This window comes from Salmo trutta, chromosome 3, assembly GCF_901001165.1.
Source record: "Salmo trutta chromosome 3, fSalTru1.1, whole genome shotgun sequence".
Taxonomy (NCBI): Eukaryota; Metazoa; Chordata; class Actinopteri; order Salmoniformes; family Salmonidae; genus Salmo; species Salmo trutta.
In genome coordinates, this window is record NC_042959.1 from 68,993,768 (window position 1) to 69,012,874 (window position 19,107).

General features: G+C 44.2%; 2 protein-coding genes and 1 long non-coding RNA gene across 4 annotated transcripts; 2 read left to right on the top strand and 1 right to left on the bottom strand.

Moving 5' to 3' along the window:
* The first annotated feature begins 1,926 nt into the window (after positions 1-1,926).
* On the top strand, positions 1,927-3,184 carry LOC115185871 (uncharacterized). The gene is made up of 3 exons (XR_003875410.1): positions 1,927-2,024; positions 2,408-2,449; positions 3,138-3,184. It is a non-coding gene; the product is annotated as an uncharacterized LOC115185871 (long non-coding RNA).
* Positions 3,185-4,873: 1,689 nt separating this feature from the next.
* Positions 4,874-12,522, top strand: LOC115165903 (protein 4.1-like). Its single transcript, XM_029719388.1, has 5 exons — positions 4,874-4,986; positions 9,634-9,756; positions 9,928-10,057; positions 10,141-10,215; positions 10,371-12,522. The coding sequence occupies exons 1-5, from the start codon at positions 4,874-4,876 to the stop codon at positions 10,398-10,400; spliced, it is 471 nt and encodes a 156-aa protein (XP_029575248.1). The 3' UTR covers positions 10,401-12,522.
* A 68-nt stretch (positions 12,523-12,590) lies between these two features.
* On the bottom strand, positions 12,591-17,512 carry LOC115185845 (casein kinase II subunit beta-like). 2 transcript variants are annotated; one of them, XM_029745851.1, is made up of 7 exons: positions 17,303-17,512; positions 16,738-16,812; positions 16,151-16,253; positions 15,707-15,822; positions 14,633-14,708; positions 14,178-14,367; positions 12,591-13,932 (listed from the first exon to the last, which is right to left on the bottom strand). In XM_029745851.1, exons 2-7 carry the CDS (start codon positions 16,807-16,809, stop codon positions 13,842-13,844), a joined length of 648 nt encoding a protein of 215 aa, XP_029601711.1. In that variant the 5' UTR covers positions 16,810-16,812; positions 17,303-17,512; the 3' UTR covers positions 12,591-13,841. The 2 variants fall into 2 exon arrangements, with proteins under 2 accessions (XP_029601711.1, XP_029601710.1); XM_029745850.1 differs by lacking the exon at positions 17,303-17,512 and having other exon boundaries at positions 16,738-17,295.
* Positions 17,513-19,107: the final 1,595 nt, after the last annotated feature.

Below are 19,107 nucleotides of genomic sequence, written 5' to 3' on the forward strand. Positions count from 1 at the left end.
CTTCAAACTCAGTGCCTCTTCTGCTATTTGCATCGTTGGTTATTAACCCAATGAGTCAGGACAACTTCCGCTATTTGCATCGTTGGTTATTAACCCCAATGAGTCAGGACAACTTCTGCCATTTGCATCGTTGGTTATTAACCCAATGAGTCAGGACAACTTCTGCCATTTGCATCGTTGGTTATTAACCCAATGAGTCAGGACAACTTCTGCCATTTGCATCGTTGGTTATTAACCCAATGAGTCAGGACAACTTCTGCTATTTGCATCGTTGGTTATTAACCCAATGAGTCAGGACAACTTCTGCCATTTGCATCGTTGGTTATTAACCCAATGAGTCAGGACACTTCTGCCATTTGCATCGTTGGTTATTAACCCAATGAGTCAGGACAACTTCTGCCATTTGCATCGTTGGTTATTAACCCAATGAGTCAGGACAACTTCTGCTATTTGCATCGTTGGTTATTAACCCAATGAGTCAGGACAACTTCTGCTATTTGCATCGTTGGTTATTAACTCAATGAGTCAGGACAACTTCTGCCATTTGCATCGTTGGTTATTAACCCAATGAGTCAGGACAACTTCTGCTATTTGCATCGTTGGTTATTAACCCAATGAGTCAGGACAACTTCTGCTATTTGCATCGTTGGTTATTAACTCAATGAGTCAGGACAACTTCTGCCATTTGCATCGTTGGTTATTAACTCAATGAGTCAGGACAACTTCTGCTATTTGCATCGTTGGTTATTAACCTAATGAGTCAGGACAACTTCTGCTATTTGCATCGTTGGTTATTAACTCAATGAGTCAGGACAACTTCTGCTATTTGCATCGTTGGTTATTAACTCAATGAGTCAGGACAACTTCTTCTATTTGCATCGTTGGCTATGGTTGAGAAGTACTGGCCATGCTTTGCTGCCCGTTCTATATTGTGGACAGTTGCTTCCTACAACTCATCCAAGCTTTTCCCCTTGCTAGTATCATTCTAGACTAGAATGAGCTGGCCCATGAAGGTACAGTGTGGACGTGAAGTCTGTGTGTGTGTGTGTGTGTGGAGTGATTATGAGTTTGTTTTGTGTATGTGGATGTTCAAGATGTTCTTCTGCGCTCTGTCAGTGTGTTTACCTCTCACTTACACTGGGTTGATGGCCTCAAAGCACGCAGACCATCTCTCTCCTGCCCTCTATACAACCCACTATCTAAATACTAACACTCCCTCTGTCCTGTCTCTCTCCTGCCCTCTATACAACCCACTATCTAAATACTACCACTCCCCTCTGTCCTGTCTCTCTCCTGCCCTCTATACAACCCACTATCTAAATACTAACACTCCCTCTGTCCTGTCTCTCTCCTGCCTCTATACAACCCACTATCTAAATACTAACACTCCCTCTGTCCTGTTCTCTCTCTGCCCTCTATACAACCCACTATCTAAATACTAACACTCCCTCTGTCCTGTCTCCTCTCCTGCCTCTATACAACCCACTATCTAAATACTAACACTCCCTCTGTCCTGTCTCTCTCCCGCCTCTATACAACCCACTATCTAAATACTAACACTCCCTCTGTCCTGTCTCTCTCCTGCCCTCTATACAACCCACTATCTAAATACTAACACTCCCTCTGTCCTGTCTCTCTCCTGCCCTCTATACAACCCACTATCTAAATACTAACACTCCCTCTGTCCTGTCTCTCTCCTGCCCCTCTATACAACACCCTATCTAAATACTACCACTCCTCTGTCCTGTCTCTCTCCTGCCCTCTATACAACCCCACTATCTAAATACTACCACTCCCTCTGTCCTGTCTCTCTCCATCAGTGGTGGCCACCCACAAGGCCGCCCCGTCCAGTCAGCGCCCCAGTCTTCTCCCAGGCAGCCCTGATGGAGGCAGGGATCCCCCATGGCCCCCCTGGACCTCCAGCAGCCCAGACCTCCACCCCCATCAGGCTGCCAGCCCGCCAGGACGACAGGAAGCTGGAGGTCACCGTGGAGGCGGTGGACGAGGGCTCAGCCGAGGTCAAGGTACTGCACCTAGGAACTACAACTCCCACAATCCCCAGCCTTACAGGGATCATCATCATTCTCCCCTCACGCACAGATACACTGGTCATAGAAGTTACAGATAGACTGGTCTCAGCAGTGATATTGCTATATTCATCACATAGTATTATTTATAAGAGAAGTATAATATGGTGATTTTTCTATAGTTAGAAAATAGAATAGCTGTGCATCATAATTTTTGCCCTCCATTGGTCACAGTAATGATAGTGTAACATAGCGTGACACAGACACCTCAGATCACAAGTTCCTCAGATGGCTCTGCTATGGACGGGGACGAGGCTCCTAGTGGAGGATTCTAACGTCATTATGCCTTCTCTCCTCCTCCATGCCTGGGGTAACTCCAGTCTGAGCAGACGGACACTGAGGAGCCGGTGCAAATGAGGAAGGTCAGACCTTTTGACCTTGTCCCGACTCCTGCTTGTGCATTATATTAGTATTGTAGTCAGTCCACTCCCATTCTAACTTACACCACTGCCAAGTCTCCCATCCATAAGACTAACTTCACCTTCTCCTCATTTTATTCTCCTGGTTTCATTTGAATACTGCTCACAAACGACAAGGTCTTTGAGTTGACCTCATGTTCAAGTCAGACATTGTCTATGACAGCAGCATTGGTATTGGTCATGTGCACAGACTGAGATGACGTATATGAGATACATTACATATGCTTTTGGTTTGTACATCAGTCCAGACAGGAAGAAAAGTTAGGGCCTTTGAAGAATGAATGTTGAAAGAAGATCCCTCATTGGCTGCTGCATTTACATGCATGACACGGGACTAGGTTTTCATGATGACTAGTGTTTCTATTGAGTACTGTATTCCTGCCTGACCCTTCACCTTTACCCCCCACCCCTTCAAGACACCCTGTCTTGGGTCCCCTGCTTTGCACATCTGGGATTCCAGGGCCCTTGTGGCCCCCAGAGGCTCCAGGCCACTCTGCATGCAGACCCCTCACCACCCCCACTCCTCTAGAACCCCCCCATGCAACAATGCATGTCCACGTTGTGACATCTGCCATGATGTCACGTGGAACCTGTGGAACCCTCACCTTTCTCTTTTTTTGTTCCTTCACAGAAAAGAGCTAAGAGAACTGAGGGTGACTCAATTTATATCAGGACATAGTCTTTTAATGTTGGAGGTTTGTTTCCCCGTCTTCTGGAGATCTGTCTCTATACACTGTGTTTTCTGCTCTTTGGCTACTGGCTGCTGTAATACAACAGGCTGCTTTGCATGTGACATTACTGATTCACATCTTGTGTTTTACATAGACGTCTTTGCTTTTGCTAGTAGATGATTTTGACTGTGTAACCTCTAATTTGCTTTGTGTTTGGCGATATTAACTCAACACAGCTAGCTACTTGTTTCAGGGAATGTTGTTGAGTACTAGATATCTCCTGATTGCTTCTCGCAAAGTATATGATTGGGATCGTGGTCTGTTCTCCCCAGACGTCACACCAGACACGTTGCATGAAAGGGAACCAGGAGTGTTTGATTTGTGGTGTTTGTAGATAGCGTTACTGATCGGCCACGTTATGCAGCTGAGATGTTGTTCCGTCTCCTAGCTAGGCCATTGGAGTGTTAGTAGAAGCATTACCATTACATTCCTGACATCTTGTTTCAGCTTTGTCTCTCCTCGGTGTACAGTAGAAAAGTACTTCGTCTCCACATAGGGCAGACGACCACCAACCTTCCCTCTCCACCGCTCTGCCCATCACATATCTTTACACTCACCAGCTCGTCCACTATTTGTGGCCATGTCTGAATCTAGTTTATGATGTCTTCCCAGTCATATATTTCTGTCATTGTGAATAAATGACTTGTAAGAGTACGCTCCACTGCTCTCATCACCATAAGATTCATCCAGCCACAGAAACAGGATGCCATGCTGCTGTCGCTGCATAGTGACCAATGTGTGCTAACATCACCTCGCTCTCATCCGCTGTGATTTGTAACCTGATCAGATTCTATGTAGCGCTGCTCACTAATTGAACAGGTTGATTTATCAATGAGAGCTCAGAGAATCAATTTTATTAGAATCCATCTGAGTGAACTGAGTTCCAGGCCTGCTTTAACGCTGTAGCTTGGAGTCAAATAGAACAGCAAAGTAACTGCTGCTTGGTTGACATTGTTTATTAATTTAAACATGTTCATATGAGTGACATGGTTTCTGGACACCACCTGTTTTCTCTCTCCACCTTTTACACATCTACTCTGTCACTCCTATTCTCCACACCTATTTTCCAAACCAAATGTTTGTCATTTTCCACTTTACCTCTCTCTACCTCTCTTACCTCTCTCACTTACCTCTCTGTCTCACTCTACTCTCTCTACCTCTCTCTACCTCTCTCACTCTACCTCTCTCTCTCAATCTACTCTCTCTACCTCTCCATTCCCCTCTCTCTACCTCTCCTCTCTACCCTCTCTCTCTCATCTCTACCTCTCTATTTTTCTCTCACTCTTTCTCTCACTCTGTTTTTATCTCTCACTCTCTCTTTCTCCCTCCTCTATCTCCCCTATCTTTCTCCCTCCTCTCTCTTCTCTCTCTCCCACCCCCCCCCTCTCCTCCCTCTCTCTTCTCCTCTCTCCCCCTCACCTACCCTCTCTCCCAACCCCCCCCCCTCTCCTCCCCTCTCTCTTCTCTCTCCCCACCCCTCCCTACCTCTTCCCCACCCCCCCCCCCTCTCTTCTCTCTCTCCTCTTTCCCTACTCTCTCCCACCCCCCCTCTCCTTCCTCCCTCCAGGACTTGATAAGCCCCAGGAGGATCTCATCAGGCATTCATACTAGTACTCAGTGAGCTGAAGAGGAACTCATGGCGTCTTGTCCCCAGAGCCGGGGGCCCAGCGAATGGGACAAGCGCCGTGTCCACTCACTCCCCCTTCCGCAGCTGGGCCATCAACGGCAGCCTTGCTCGATGCCGACGGGGTGAGTACCATCTCAGACCAGACACTGTGCCGTACCCCACCACACACCCCTCCCCTCAGTTCTCTGTAGTTCACGCCAGCTTCCCAGCTCTCCCATTCCACAGAGAAGGAATGGATTGCTAGCACACAATGTGGGGTCAGTTCCATTTCAATGCAAGTCAATTTGGTAGATGAGGAGAATTGAAATGTGTGATATATTCCTGAATTGACTGAATGGAAGTACCTCACCACACGTTTCCCTCTGTATGGCTGTCTGTTGTGTCTCTACGTTGATGTGTGGGGTGGAGTACCACAACACCATCCTGTGGTTCTCCATTTTTGTTCCTCTGGTTTGTGTTGATGCGATGCAAACACTTATTGCATGTCTTTGAGCAAGGCCTTTTGTCTTCAAGCGGACCCATCTAGTCTATGAAAGGCTTTCTGTCATTACTACCCTACTAAAATGGAAAGACTTCTGTTTGCATGGGCCAACTGAAGAACACCTTGTCAAGACTGATTGGAACAGATCAGTCTGTCTGTTCACCTTGTGGCCCAGTCTGTCTGAATGTTCAGCTGTTTGTTGTGAGGAAGGGACTTATGGTTTGGGCAGGTGGTGTCTGAGCCTATTGGTCAGGTTTCTAAGCCCAGCTCTGTCTTTTACTCCTCATTGGGTGTCCCTTTAGTCTGACCCTCCCCTCAGTGCATGACAACCAGACCTGATTGGACAGAGAAACTGCATGACCCTGTGACTTGAAGATCATGACCTTGGAGTAGAAGAGTTTGACCTGTGTGCTCGTCCTCCTGTCTCCTCTTTCCCTCAGTGATGTGCTTGTTTTCTGCTTCATCTCCTCCATCCTGCCTCCTTCTCCCAAATACTGCCCTCTTTCCCTCAGTGATGTGCTTGTTCCTGCTTCATCTCCTCCATCCTGCCTCCTTCTCCCAATACTGCCCCTCTTTCCCTCAGTGATGTGCTTGTTTTCTGCTTCATCTCCTCCATCCTGCTCTCCTTCTCCCAAAATCTGCCCCTCTTTCCCTAAGTCTGTTTCCCACACTTCCTTTTTTCTCACTTTGCTTTGTTATTCCGTGCACTGATACTCCTGTCCCCAAGCCCACAACTGAAGAGTCTGAAGGCCCACAGGTTACCCATAACCACCTAATCCAACTCAGACAAAGCGTTCTCCATTCTCCTCTTTAGACCATGACACAGCTTTGCATAGCCTTCCTATCCATTACCCTACATCAGACATTTCAACATCCCCTACCTCTCTCATCTCTCTCCCCCTCTCCACCCTTACCCTTCTCCCCTCAGTTCGCCATCCGCCTTCCGCGTGGCCCCCTGCAAGACTTCTACTCTAAACGCAGCTGAGGTGGCATCCTAGGGGCCTCTCGAGCCAGCCCAGGGGAGAGGACCAGAGAGAGGGATGTGTGTAGGCAGGCCATCAACCTCTAGCTCCTTTCTTCTTCTCTTCTCATCACAGCTCTTCATCATCATCTTCTTCTACTTCAGAAGCTGCTTCCTGTCATGTGACTCTTACTTCCTGTGTATCTTGCTCAGTCCCCCCCTCCCCAACTCTTCCTGACTGTTGCTCCTTCCTAAAAAGTTTAAAGACTTGACGATGAACCCGCTTCTGTTTTTGTATATCTGATTATCTGGACTAGACGAGGTGCGTCTGACAAGGACAGTTGACAGGTGGCTTTTTACAGTAGGAACAGTTTTGATATGTGCAGGTTCCACTAATAGGTGTTTTTGGACACATCCAGACAGACATCAATGTTGTCATATGTGATAGTAGGATTAGTTGTGGTGTGGTATTTCATGTATGAAGTCTTCTATAGAAGCACATTAACCCAGCACTAGTGGACAGCTACAGTGTATATTTCAGTATACAGTGTATACCTCATCACAATTCACTGTTGTTTTTTGGATGCACATCTAACACTGAGAGGTAACTTGGGGCAGCTTGTTCAATGTTATAGTATACATTACCTATGTTTCGTTCACTGGTATTTGGTTAAAACACTCTTGTCAAGTGCAATATATTTTGTCCTGCTGCATGCCCTTTTGACAATCAATTATGACCCCCCAAAAATGCAATAAATTCTTGCTAAACATGTATGGTGGAAACCATTGTTTCATTCCCTGCTGTTGTTCACACAGTGGATATATGTGTGCTGTGTCTTTCCTCTAGAGTGTGTGTATTACTCCTATAAGGGAAGACTTGGACACTAAGGCAGCGCGACAAACAGGACGAGTCCAGCAGCACTGTAAGGCCATCGGGGGGGCCAGCCCCAGCCTGCTAGCACAGAAACTGGGCCTGATAGGGTTGACTCCAAATCCATGATGCACCTGGGGTGGCAGGGCCATGTGATCAGGAGGGTGAGCATGTTAGCTCTGGGACCACCACCAGCCACGTACCCATCGTTGAGGTGGAGAGGGCACAGCTGCCCCACTCCTATCAGCTCCAGGGTACAGTGCTGGAGGAGGAGGAGGAGCCGGCAGACCCAGGGTCGAGGGGGGAGCAGTCTGGGAGGATAACTGGAGCCTCCCACACCTCCTATTTCGTGAGCGGTGTTCCCCATGTCATACGCTGTTTCCAGGTAGCCCTCCCCTTGCCCTGACCAGCTCCTGTGATGACTCCTCTGCCTGTCCTCTACCTGTACTCTGCTGTCCTCTGCTCTGTCTGGGTGATTCCATGGGGGACAGTGTACACTCACCCTTCTGCAGCATGGGATACACAGGAATCAACACTGGAAACAGTGAATCTGTAGTCATACTGGTGTTGGTCAGGGATGGTTGAGTTCTGCTAGAGCCGGCTGCAGAGGCGGTGCACAGTGATGGTGTTGGGGGTGATTGGAAGAGTAAGGACCGTGCGCTAATCCTGTCTTCAAGCGCTCTCTCTGACACACTAGATGAATTGTCTTTCTCTCTCTAACACACTAGATGAATTGTCTTCTCTCTCCTGGACACACTAGATGAATTGTCTTCTCTCTCTAACACATAGCTGATCTTTCTCTCTGACACACTAGTGAATTTATTTCTCTCTCTGACACTAGATGAATTGTCTTTTCTCTCTGACACACTAGATGAATTGTCTTTTCTCTCTGACACACTATAGAATTGTCTCTCTGACACACTAGATGAATTGTCTTTCTCTCTCTGACACACTAGATGAATTGTTTTCTCTCTGACACACTAGATGAATTGTCTTTCTCTCTCTGACACACTAGATGAATTGTCTTTCTCTCTCTGACACACACTATATGAATTGTTTCTCTCTCTGACACACTAGATGAATTGTCTTTCTCTCTCTGACACACTAGATGAATTGTCTTTCTCTGACACACACTAGATGAATTGTCTTTCTCTCTCTGACACACTAGATGAATTGTTTCTCTCTGACACACTAGATGAATTGTTCTCTCTCTGACACACTAGATGAATTGTCTTTCTCTCTCTGACACACTAGATGAATTGTTTTTCTCTCTGACACACTAGATGAATTGTCTTTCTCTCTCTGACACACTAGATGAATTGTCTTTCTCTCTCTGACACACTAGATGAATTGTCTTCTCTCTCTGACACACTAGATGAATTGTCTTTCTCTCTCTGACACACTAGATGAATTGTCTTTCTCTCTCTGACACACTAGATGAATTGTCTTTCTCTCTCTGACACCCTAGATGAATTGTCTTTCTCTCTCTGACACACTAGATGAATTGTCTTTCTCTCTCTGACACACTAGATGAATTGTCTTTCTCTCTCTGACACACTAGATGAATTGTCTTCTCTCTCTGACACACTAGATGAATTGTCTTTCTCTCTCTGACACACTAGATGAATTGTCTTTCTCTCTCTGACACACTAGATGAATTGTCTTTCTCTCTCTGACACACTAGATGAATTGTCTTTCTCTCTCTGACACACTAGATGAATTGTCTTTCTCTCTCTGACACACACTATATGAATTGTCTTTCTCTCTCTGACACACTAGATGAATTGTCTTTCTCTCTCTGACACACTAGATAAATTGTCTTTCTCTCTCTGACACACTAGATGAATTGTCTTTCTCTCTCTGACACACTAGATGAATTGTCTTTCTCTCTCTGACACAATAGATGAATTGTCTTTCTCTCTCTGACACACTAGATGAATTGTCTTTCTCTCTCTGACACACTAGATGAATTGTCTTTCTCTCTGACACACTAGATGAATTGTCTTCTCTCTCTGACACACTAGATGAATGTCTTTCTCTCTCTGACACACTAGATGAATTGTCTTTCTCTCTCTGACACACCAGATAAATTGTCTTTCTTCTCTGACCTCGTGGTGGTGGGTAGGACATGGTAAAACTAGAATGGGGAGTGGGAACGAGGGACCCCAATCAGTTGTGAATGAAAAGAGAGGTGTGGTTTGAGGTTTTTCATGGGGAGTGGTTGATGAAACATTGGAAATTACAGCTGTGCCATGTTCAATTGGGCGCAACCAATAATGTATATAAACACTGGACACATCATGTAAGGTTCAGATATAATGATATGATATAGAGCCTATATGTCTGTTTGACATGTATAGAATGAAGGAACCATGTCGGCTCTTCTCATGACATGTCGAGGAACCATGTCGAACGTTCAGTCAAACTGACTAGAGTGTGTTCTCCTCCCACCCCAGCCCCCTCTGGTGCAGACCCAGACATTCACCATCACAGACGTGTCCAACTCCCTCCCTACTGACGTGTCTACTAAGGATGTCCCTATCGTTCAGACCCAGACTGTCACCTACGAGTCTGCAGAGGTAGCCACCCCATGATAATAAAGATGATGCTACAGCTGGGGAACTCTGAGCTGTGGTTCAACCTCATCTACCACAGGGTACCATCAGGGCAGTGTTCTGAAACGTCTTTAACGCCACCGATGACTGAGGTGTTACCATGGAGCCAATGTTTCTGTTTGTTTCCTCTCTCAGGTGTCAGTTGACGGGACAGACGGGGGGGAAAGAGGCCACAGCACTGAGCAGCATTCAGACCATTACCTCAGAGAGCAGCAGGGAAACCAGTGGCACCTCTGTTACTACCACCACCACTCGCATCTCCAAGGTAAGGGCACACCATAGACCGCACACACACACACACACACACCTCAGCTGTGTCATGGCCTCTGACTATTTCTCTTGTCCCAGGTGGTGAAAGGAGGAGTGTCAGAGACCAGAGTGGAGAAGAGGATCGTCATCACTGCTGACTCAGAGGATGACCAGGTACAGTACAGTGTAGTATGACAGCTCCTTCTACACACACCAAGGCCTGGTCAAGCACACACACCAAGGCCTGGTTAAGCTTCTCTGTGACACATTTTTGTCACAAGGTGTACAACCAGCTAGGTGGAGGTTAACTGAAGCTGTGTCTCCTGCAGGGAAGCGACGGTGGAGCAACAGCAATGTGATTCAGCTGAACACAGTCAGGGAGCAGCCCTATGGATCTGATGCTCAAGACACCAAAGGACTAACCTCCCTGTCCCAGAGCCACCCCCACCTCCTCAACCCACACTGACATTGTGTCCTGACTGGTCCCCTCCAGAACCATCGTGGTTGCATCTCAAATGGCACTACTTTTGACCAGAGCCCTGGTTAAAAGTAGTGCACTATAAAGGGAATATGGTGCCATTTGGGATGCACCCTGGTGTGTCCCTGCCCAGTGGGATATGAACAGGCCAGGGAGAAAGCCTATTGTGTCATCTCTTTCCATACTGCTGTTCTGACTGTATGGTGGCTTCATGTTGGTCTATTCCACTCAAACCTCATATTTCGCCAAATTACTCTTTTTTTGTTTTATTGTAGTAGGAAAGATGAACCTTTTCAGTTCTAAGAGCATTTAGGTCATTTTTTTTTTAAAGTTTATTTACAACATATTTTTCTGTCGTTTGTATTGATACTACTGTATCATTGAGTTTAAGTGTGGACTCAGCGATATGACGGAGATGCAGAAAGTAAACAGCGTAGTGGGTCAATTTCAGCAAAACAACTAAGAGCGTTGAAGTGAGAGGCTCAACTTCTCCGCTGTTTTGGTGCCATGGTTCCAACGCTGTGAAAAGAGTGAAGCGAACCCGTGCACATGCGCAGATACTGTGTGAGAGCAAAGTCTTGCATCTCGCTCATCTCAATATCTGCGGTGCTGGTCGAGGCAACGGCATTTTACTGAGTCTCCCTTTAACATGCTCATTTTGATAGAAATGCACTGTTTTCAACTGAGCTTTAAGTAATAACATTATCAGACTTTTTCAATCAGATTAAGATGCTGGACAGAAACTAGATGTATTTTTGGAAAGGGATAACTCCTTTGAGTTTGTTTACGTTTATAATTGAGGAATATTATTTTTTTATTGAATATTCAAATTGAAATTACATACCTCACTTAAAAGTATTGAACAAAGATATTGCATACTCAAACAACCATGCCTGTTTTGGATTTGTTCTCTGCTCAGGTAAAATATCTCTTTCTTAACCAGCCAAGTTAACACATGTAATACTACTAGGTCAGGCCACGATGACCCTCGTTATAAACTTTGACGTGATGACAACTATCTGTTTTGAAATGTTTACTCTATTTTATAGCATTACTGCTTTTATAGTATTTGTACAAAATGAGGTTTTTAAGTTATTGAAGTTCATATCCTACTCAATGATAGCTTCTCATATCAATATTGTCTTTTTTTTTTACCCCTTGAATTTGGGAGTGCCCCCATGTTTCCCAGTACGTATTCAGCGTTGTTTTTTCTTCCTCTTTTAACGCACCATTGACCTCTAGGACTGCCCCATGCAGTCTGATGTGAGAGCAATGGAAAGTCCCACCGTGTTTTGTCCCTTAAAATGATTTTAGATAGAAACGGGATTGATTTTCAAACCTGTTGTTGATTTGATGAAACAATGCTTTAGTCTTGTTTCTCAGGGTTTATGTCTTTATCAATACTGCAAGACAAAACCCCTCTGTATATGATTGTATGAAGAATGTTCAGTCTTAATGTACATTCTAGCCCTGCAGATGGGTCCAAATGATACTCAGCTCTTAAACACAGTAGTACATGTGCAAGATGTATTTATCACTATCAAAAGGCAGCTGTCCCAGTATATGTGGCTTTTCTTTCATATAGGGGCACATATTTTGTCCATGTTCTACCATAATTTCTTTGTAGACTGTTTCATGTGATTCTTTTTAAAACACGAGTCTGTTTGCAGGCTTTTAGACACAAAGTCGCATTCATAATCATCTAGTTTGTAAATCTTTCTTACCACTTGTTTAGAGTAGATTCCTCTACCACTTGCTGTACCCTTTCCTTTTGTAGATCAGACAAAGGTATGAGAACCCTTTTAGAGAATGACAATAGCAGACCTTTCTTCCCCTCTGAAGAAGTTTGTGAAGGTGGCACAAACTATTAGCTAGAAAGATCTTGAGGGCATAAACTAGAATCTCAGCGGAACCCTTCGTTTTTACATTTGTAAACATATTGTTGCTTTTGTGACATTCCTGTCTTAAAATTAAATAAACTTAATTAAAATCTGAATTATCAAGTGGTGTGTAGTGTCTGAGCATGATTTCAGTCACAAGAACATTTTTTAATAAAAGGTGACCAATAGAATTGTAAGAAATACAATTTTATTAAAAATTCTTAATTCCAGATGCTTGCATACAGAATTCAGAAAATCAATAATAGCATCACCACTGGAATTGTAGACTGAAAGAAACCCTTTCATGTAAAATGTAGTACCATAATGTAAACTGGTTGTAGCTGTAGGTTATCAACATGAAATAGCCATCCACCTGTGTGTTCAATAACACTTAATATTGTAACAGACCAATGCAAGAGAAACCATGCGTCTCAGTGTCCAGTCAAGAGACAACTCTGCTCTGTCATGGACATGTTTACAACTAATGATGGCTTTAGTGGCCCGGCCATTTTCACTTTGGGACAGTGAGTGTTCCAGCACAAAGCAAACCCATGTTGCCCTTCACCCCGAGAAGAACATATCTAATAAACTCTGTCTTCAATTCAATTAGTGCAGCAGCCATTCTCTAGGGAATCTATAATACATATCAAACTGGTTGTTCATTGGATTCTCAGCCAATCTGGATATAAATAATCATTTAAGATTGTTGTATATCACCCTTTTCACACTGCCAAGTTACGTGTCCACCCTCGGTAATGGAACCATGCAGGAAAGGAAACCATGAAGAGAATGTATCTGAGCCAGCCCAATACGGTGCAGGTCAGCATGATGGTGTGAAAACAGGTATTAGGATGCGCTCACACAGGCTGACCAATCACATCAGCTCTTTTGACAATAAGTGGGCAAAAACCAAAACGTGCACCTGGGGGGGGGCTCGGGACCGAGTTTGGAAAACCCTGCCTTAGCGAGCCAACTGAAAATAGGTTTGAAAGATTGGGTCCTGTCAAGGAGAGGGGAAGAGTTGCAAGATTGTAGTCAGTAGGGTTGTGATAGGCTAAAGCACAGAGGGAGCCAATCACCAAAAGCATCCTGTATAACAGGCAGATGATGGCCTGGTCCGGATGTCGACATAAGCGCATCCATCTACATCAGGGATGGTCAACTCCAGTCCTTCTGGGGCCTGATTGGTGTCATATCCAATAATGAACTGATCATGATCATCAGTTTAGAATACAATGTGTTTAATCAGCTGTGTTCGCTAGGAATGGGGGAATAGTGTGACACCACTGCAACCCCGATGACTGGAGGTTCCCATCCCTGATCTACATGTATGTATTGTATCTGTCATAATGTGTTTTAACAAGCCTTTATTGAGCTACATAATCCACTGCTTTCATTCCAACCAAGTCAAAATGTCTCTTTCCCGGCCGGGTGTGTAAGTTCTAGCGAATCGCCTTCACAGGACTCTTGAAGCTGGAGGCAGCCTGGAGTTGGAGTTGATAAGCCATGGGGTGGATCTTGAAGCCATATAGCCTGAGAAAAAACAACTAAATATTACAACACAGTAACAGTGTGGATAGTAGAAGGCTGCCATTATGCTAACATGTCTCAATCTCCTTACTGAGGGGAAAAAAGGTCATCTTCAAATCAAGCAAGTGGTTTTTGTTACAGTTCCCAGCTGAACATGAATTATGTAATAACACTATCAAATCATATGTATTCAAATGGGGAAAACAGAGCATCTTGATGAATTTGCAAAGATAATTATAGAAATAAACCTTGGCACAAACTGGTTGGCAGGTCGTTTTGGCCGGTACTCAGGGTGCACCATAAATAGCATGTGGGGGAAGCCTGTCCCGAAGTAGGCCCCGTCCGTGTGGTGGTGCCGGGAGGACTTGGGGGTGTACACATCCATGCACTTTGGACAATACAGCTTCACCATGGCCTCACCTGGGATGTCTGACAGACCTATGGGAGAGGAGAGATCAACATCTATGTAATACAGCTAAGGGCACACAAGTCTATTCTGGTGTCAGCTGCCAATTCAATACTGATTAAATATATTTACTGTGCAAGCAAGAGTCATCTTTTAGATTCCCTCAGACCTGTGTGAAATACTGCTGACAATCTGTGATATAGTTCAAAGGTGACTGGAGAGAAATGGTTCAATTCCATGAAAAGAGGTATGTTCTGTAACTGAACAGGAGTATGAACCCATTAAAGTCAAACTCACCAATAGGAAGCATGGGTTGATTCTCACAGTACACTCTTGGGCAATAGCCAAAGTCCCCTTGTTGGTACTTATCCAGCTGCAAACCAAAAACTATTTCAGTGTGAAACATGGTCACACAGCTAGTCCAAGAAAGGCACACTACATAAACAGACAGGTAGAATTTAGAACAGGGGTCTCCAACCTTTTCTAGCATGAGCTACTTAAAAAAATAAAAATGAAACATGTCACGAGCTACATTTTTTATTTTATAACTTTCAAATAGTTGTTTTGTCAATATACCTGGTAAAATGATGGTTAATAGACAACTAAGTGGGCCCCATAAAATTATATTTAAAATTTTCCTCAATTCTCTTTGAACTGTTTTATTTCTCCTGGTTTGGGATTTATTTTGTATATTTGCTCAATATTACAATTCTTCATGGAGAAAGAAGGAAAATGGATGTTCTGAGTCCATGTCAAAACTTAAAATCACATGAGACCATTTGAGGTCTGAAAAAAAATAAAAATAACATTTGAGTGTAATTTACCCTTTAATTCCACATCTCGCAAGAGGAGTGTCCGTCTAGCGATGTTGCTGCTGTTACCTACTGCTGCAGCACGTCATGACAGAGTTTGCAAAACAAATCGGCACCTCATTGATACAAATAATCATCATGATAGTTCTGTCAGATGAGCCTACTTTGCAATTTGCATTTAATTGAGAAGGTTTTTCCAGTCTACCCAAAAGACTCCGGTTATCATTAGTGTCGCTAACTGGCTACATATGGACTCAGACAAATGAGCGCCCTAAACAGGGGCAATATTGCTGGAAATGAAATTGGCAGATTGTGTTACGTTTGGCTTTTTAAGCCAATAGTGGCTAACTAGGGGTTGGACAATGTCAATGTGGCTTTGATTGGATAGTAGCCAGGAGCTTTACATTTATGAGTTTGCCAGGAACACATGAAAAAAAATGCATGTAATTTCAGAATTGATTGGCGAGCTACTGGTAGCTCACAGTCTACCTGTTGGAGACCCCTGATATAGAGATTATCCAGACTCCAGAACAATATATACAGCTCTAAGGTTTACTACCATCTGAGCGATGCCTCTGTTGGTGAGGATGTAGCGTGCGTGGATCAGCCCGTACAGCATCTCTGCTGCCTGCTCTATCAGGTCACTCTGGTTGGGGTTGTCCTCCAGCTCCTCATCTGACAGACAGACATGACAGTGAGGCTTTCAGATCAACACACAAGGTACACAGAAGCCTATAGAGACATGGTGCATGAATAAAGCACTGGGAGGCAGCATTATAGTGTCTGCAGGTCTTTCCTTTCTTTATACACACACATACGTGAGGCTTTCAGATCAACACAAGGTAGACAACAGCCTATAGATGCACTGAGTCAAAGTATGTAGTCACAGTACTGTGTCCTTGGGTCTTTTGAAAGGCACTTGTAAATACAAACAGAACTGATAAATTAGCCTATAGGAAGTGTCAGTGTGAAGTCATTTTAGACGGTGTAGTGATGAGCTCACCTGGCTCCAGGTCGAGGATCATGTCGAGGGCCTGGCGGTAGTGAGGCACCTGCTCATTGAGCCCTGTCAGGTTAAACTTGTCCTGAATGTAGTCCTCATCAACCTGGTAAAGTGGAATGGATCAACATGGATAGTAGCTTTCAGCTGCCAAACACTGTCTACTACTCTTTATGAATAGGCCACAGTTGGTCAATTGCATAACAGGTTAAAGGGATTACTTCAGTATTGGCAATTAAGACAAGCAGAAGAGTTAAAGGTATAATTAAGCAATGTAGCCTAAACGGTGCATGCACTGTGTTGGAATATCTGAAGCTACCACCACGCTTTAACAAGCTTATGTCACGGTTACACACTATGGCATCAATACAAAACCACCCCACAACTTTAAACACTGTATTTTGGTCCTCTTTCACATGGAATTCTCCATCTGTGTTCAGGGTATATTTGGCTGGTAGCTGTAACAGTTCATTCTGTATTTCAAACAAACAACTAGCTTCACAAACAGTTGGCTAAGTCAGAGCAATATTATTTCCCCTGTCTGTCCTTCTCATTCTGTGATGTTCTGACATAACTAGCTATCTACTCACCTCACAGAAGAACTCATTCCCCCTCAGGCCACAGAACCAGGAGATCCAGGACACCTCCTCCGAGCTGCTCATCCTCTGAACAAGTGGGGGGTGATGGTGCAACGGCATGCAAAAATGACATGTATTCCAGAATTTCCATTGATGCACTAGAATATAAAGCTAGCTGGGCCAAGCATTTCGCTACAACATCTGCTAACCATGTGTATGTGATCAATAACATTTTTTAGCAAGTGGTGTATTCCATTCTGGTCCAGGGACCTGAAGTATGTGTACACTGCAGGCTTTATTTCTGACCCAGATATGCTAGCTAGCTAATCTAATCAAATCATCAAGCCCAGATGTGTTAGTACTGGGCTAGAACAAAAACCTATTGTTATTAGTCAAATTATGCATAAAGAACTCTAGCCAGCTAACGTTAGCTACATAGAAAACGCTAGCTAGCTAACCCCGTGTTTGCTAGCTAGTTACGCTAGTTTAATAACGTTAGCTAGGTAACGGACATTTTCCACACGCATGAAATCCATACTCATTTGAAACTGTGTTGTGTCAGCACACGTTTACTCACCCTCTTATGTTAGCTAGATATATCTACCGGTAGCTACTGCGCTAACTAGCTAGCACCTTAGCTAACTGCTGTAAACAAGAATATTACTTCCGGTGGAATCTTCGGCTTCTCCGACCTGTGTTGATGAACAGTTTGCTGGTCCAGTCAAACCGCGGAGTATTAGTGATGGGTCGTTCGCGAACGAGTCAGCTCTAAGAGTATGTTGCATTGCCGCCACCTACTAGACTGGAATACAACTCCCTTATACTTTGCTTTAAAAAAAAATCGAAAAAAAATACCCTACCATCTAACACTACTCACAAAAAAATTATACAAATCTAAATAACACCACCCTACTCCACTATTTAATCCTACCTCATGCCAACAACCTGAAAGGATGGGACATCACCACTTAACACACCCTGTAATTATTCTGATGTCAAGTCTCGCACACCCAAATACCTCTCTGCAGCTGCCACCACAACCTCAATTTTCTGTGACTTACATTCCATCCCTGCAGTACAGTTGATAACCATTGCTATGAATGCTAAAAATCCAATCCTACTGAAACATATATCACTTGTTGGCCTATCCATCTGTACTGGTACAGATCTACTACTCACACCACTCCTCTCAGGATCCCTCCCCCTTGACCCATCTTCCTCTACTTTCTTCACTGCCTCAGCATATGACAAGTTCTGCACTACTCTAACCCTGGAAACCCCATCCTGCCTCTCTCGCACAGGACATTTCTGATCCCCAGCCACATGAGCACCCCTACAATTAACACATACCACTACTTTCACCAATGCTACACATTCCTTTGTCTCATGCCCTTCTGCACACTTCTCACACCTAGGAACCTCCCTCCTACACACTGTTGCCACGTGCCCATAAGCTTGACACCTGTAACGACACAATGTATTCGGTATAAAAGCTTTTACAGGATAACTTATATATCCTAATATTACTTTGTCGGGCAAATGCTCAATATCAAAACTCAAAAGAACAGACAATGACTCTTCTGTTTCACCACTCTTGCCGCGCTGTCTGCTTCGCACCAAACGACGAGCATCACAAACACCAGGAATCTTCCCCTTCAGTTGGTCAACTTTTAAAAATACTGCTACCCCAGTAATCACTCCTTTCAATGGCGCCCTATTCTTGAGAGCGAAAGGATTCACATTTCTTGCCCCCATTCGATTAACGCCGAGTGCCTTCTGCCTCTGACCAGCAGAAACACAAACAATTATCACAAGACTACTGTACTTCTGGTTAAATCAAATTTTATTTGTCACATAAACATGGTTAGCAGATGTTAATGCAAGTGTAGCGAAATGCTTGTGCTTCTAGTTCCGACAATGCAGTAATATCCAACGAGTAATCTAACCTAACCTAACAATTAGGTTACCCTCACCGATTCCACAGTACCCAACTCTGTTTTCACCCACCCTGAAACCATAAATGGATCAGCCAAAAGGCAACGGTCCACTTTCTCCAAAAACGGCACTGCTACTGTCACAGACTCATCAATATCTTGACCCTCAGTGCAAGCCTCGGGCTTCGAGAACTTCACCACACCTACCACCTCTGATACTTTGACCTCATTCACATCCATTTCTCCTCCTGTCTTCAGCTCACTCTGCTTACACTTTCTACCATTCTTCTTTAAAACCTGTTGGGGATAGGGGGCAGTATTTGCACGGCCGGATAAAAAACGTACCCGATTTAATCTGGTTATTACTACTGCCCAGAAACTAGAATATGCATATAATTGTTTGATTTGGATAGAAAACACCCTAAAGTTTCTAAACCCGTTTGAATGG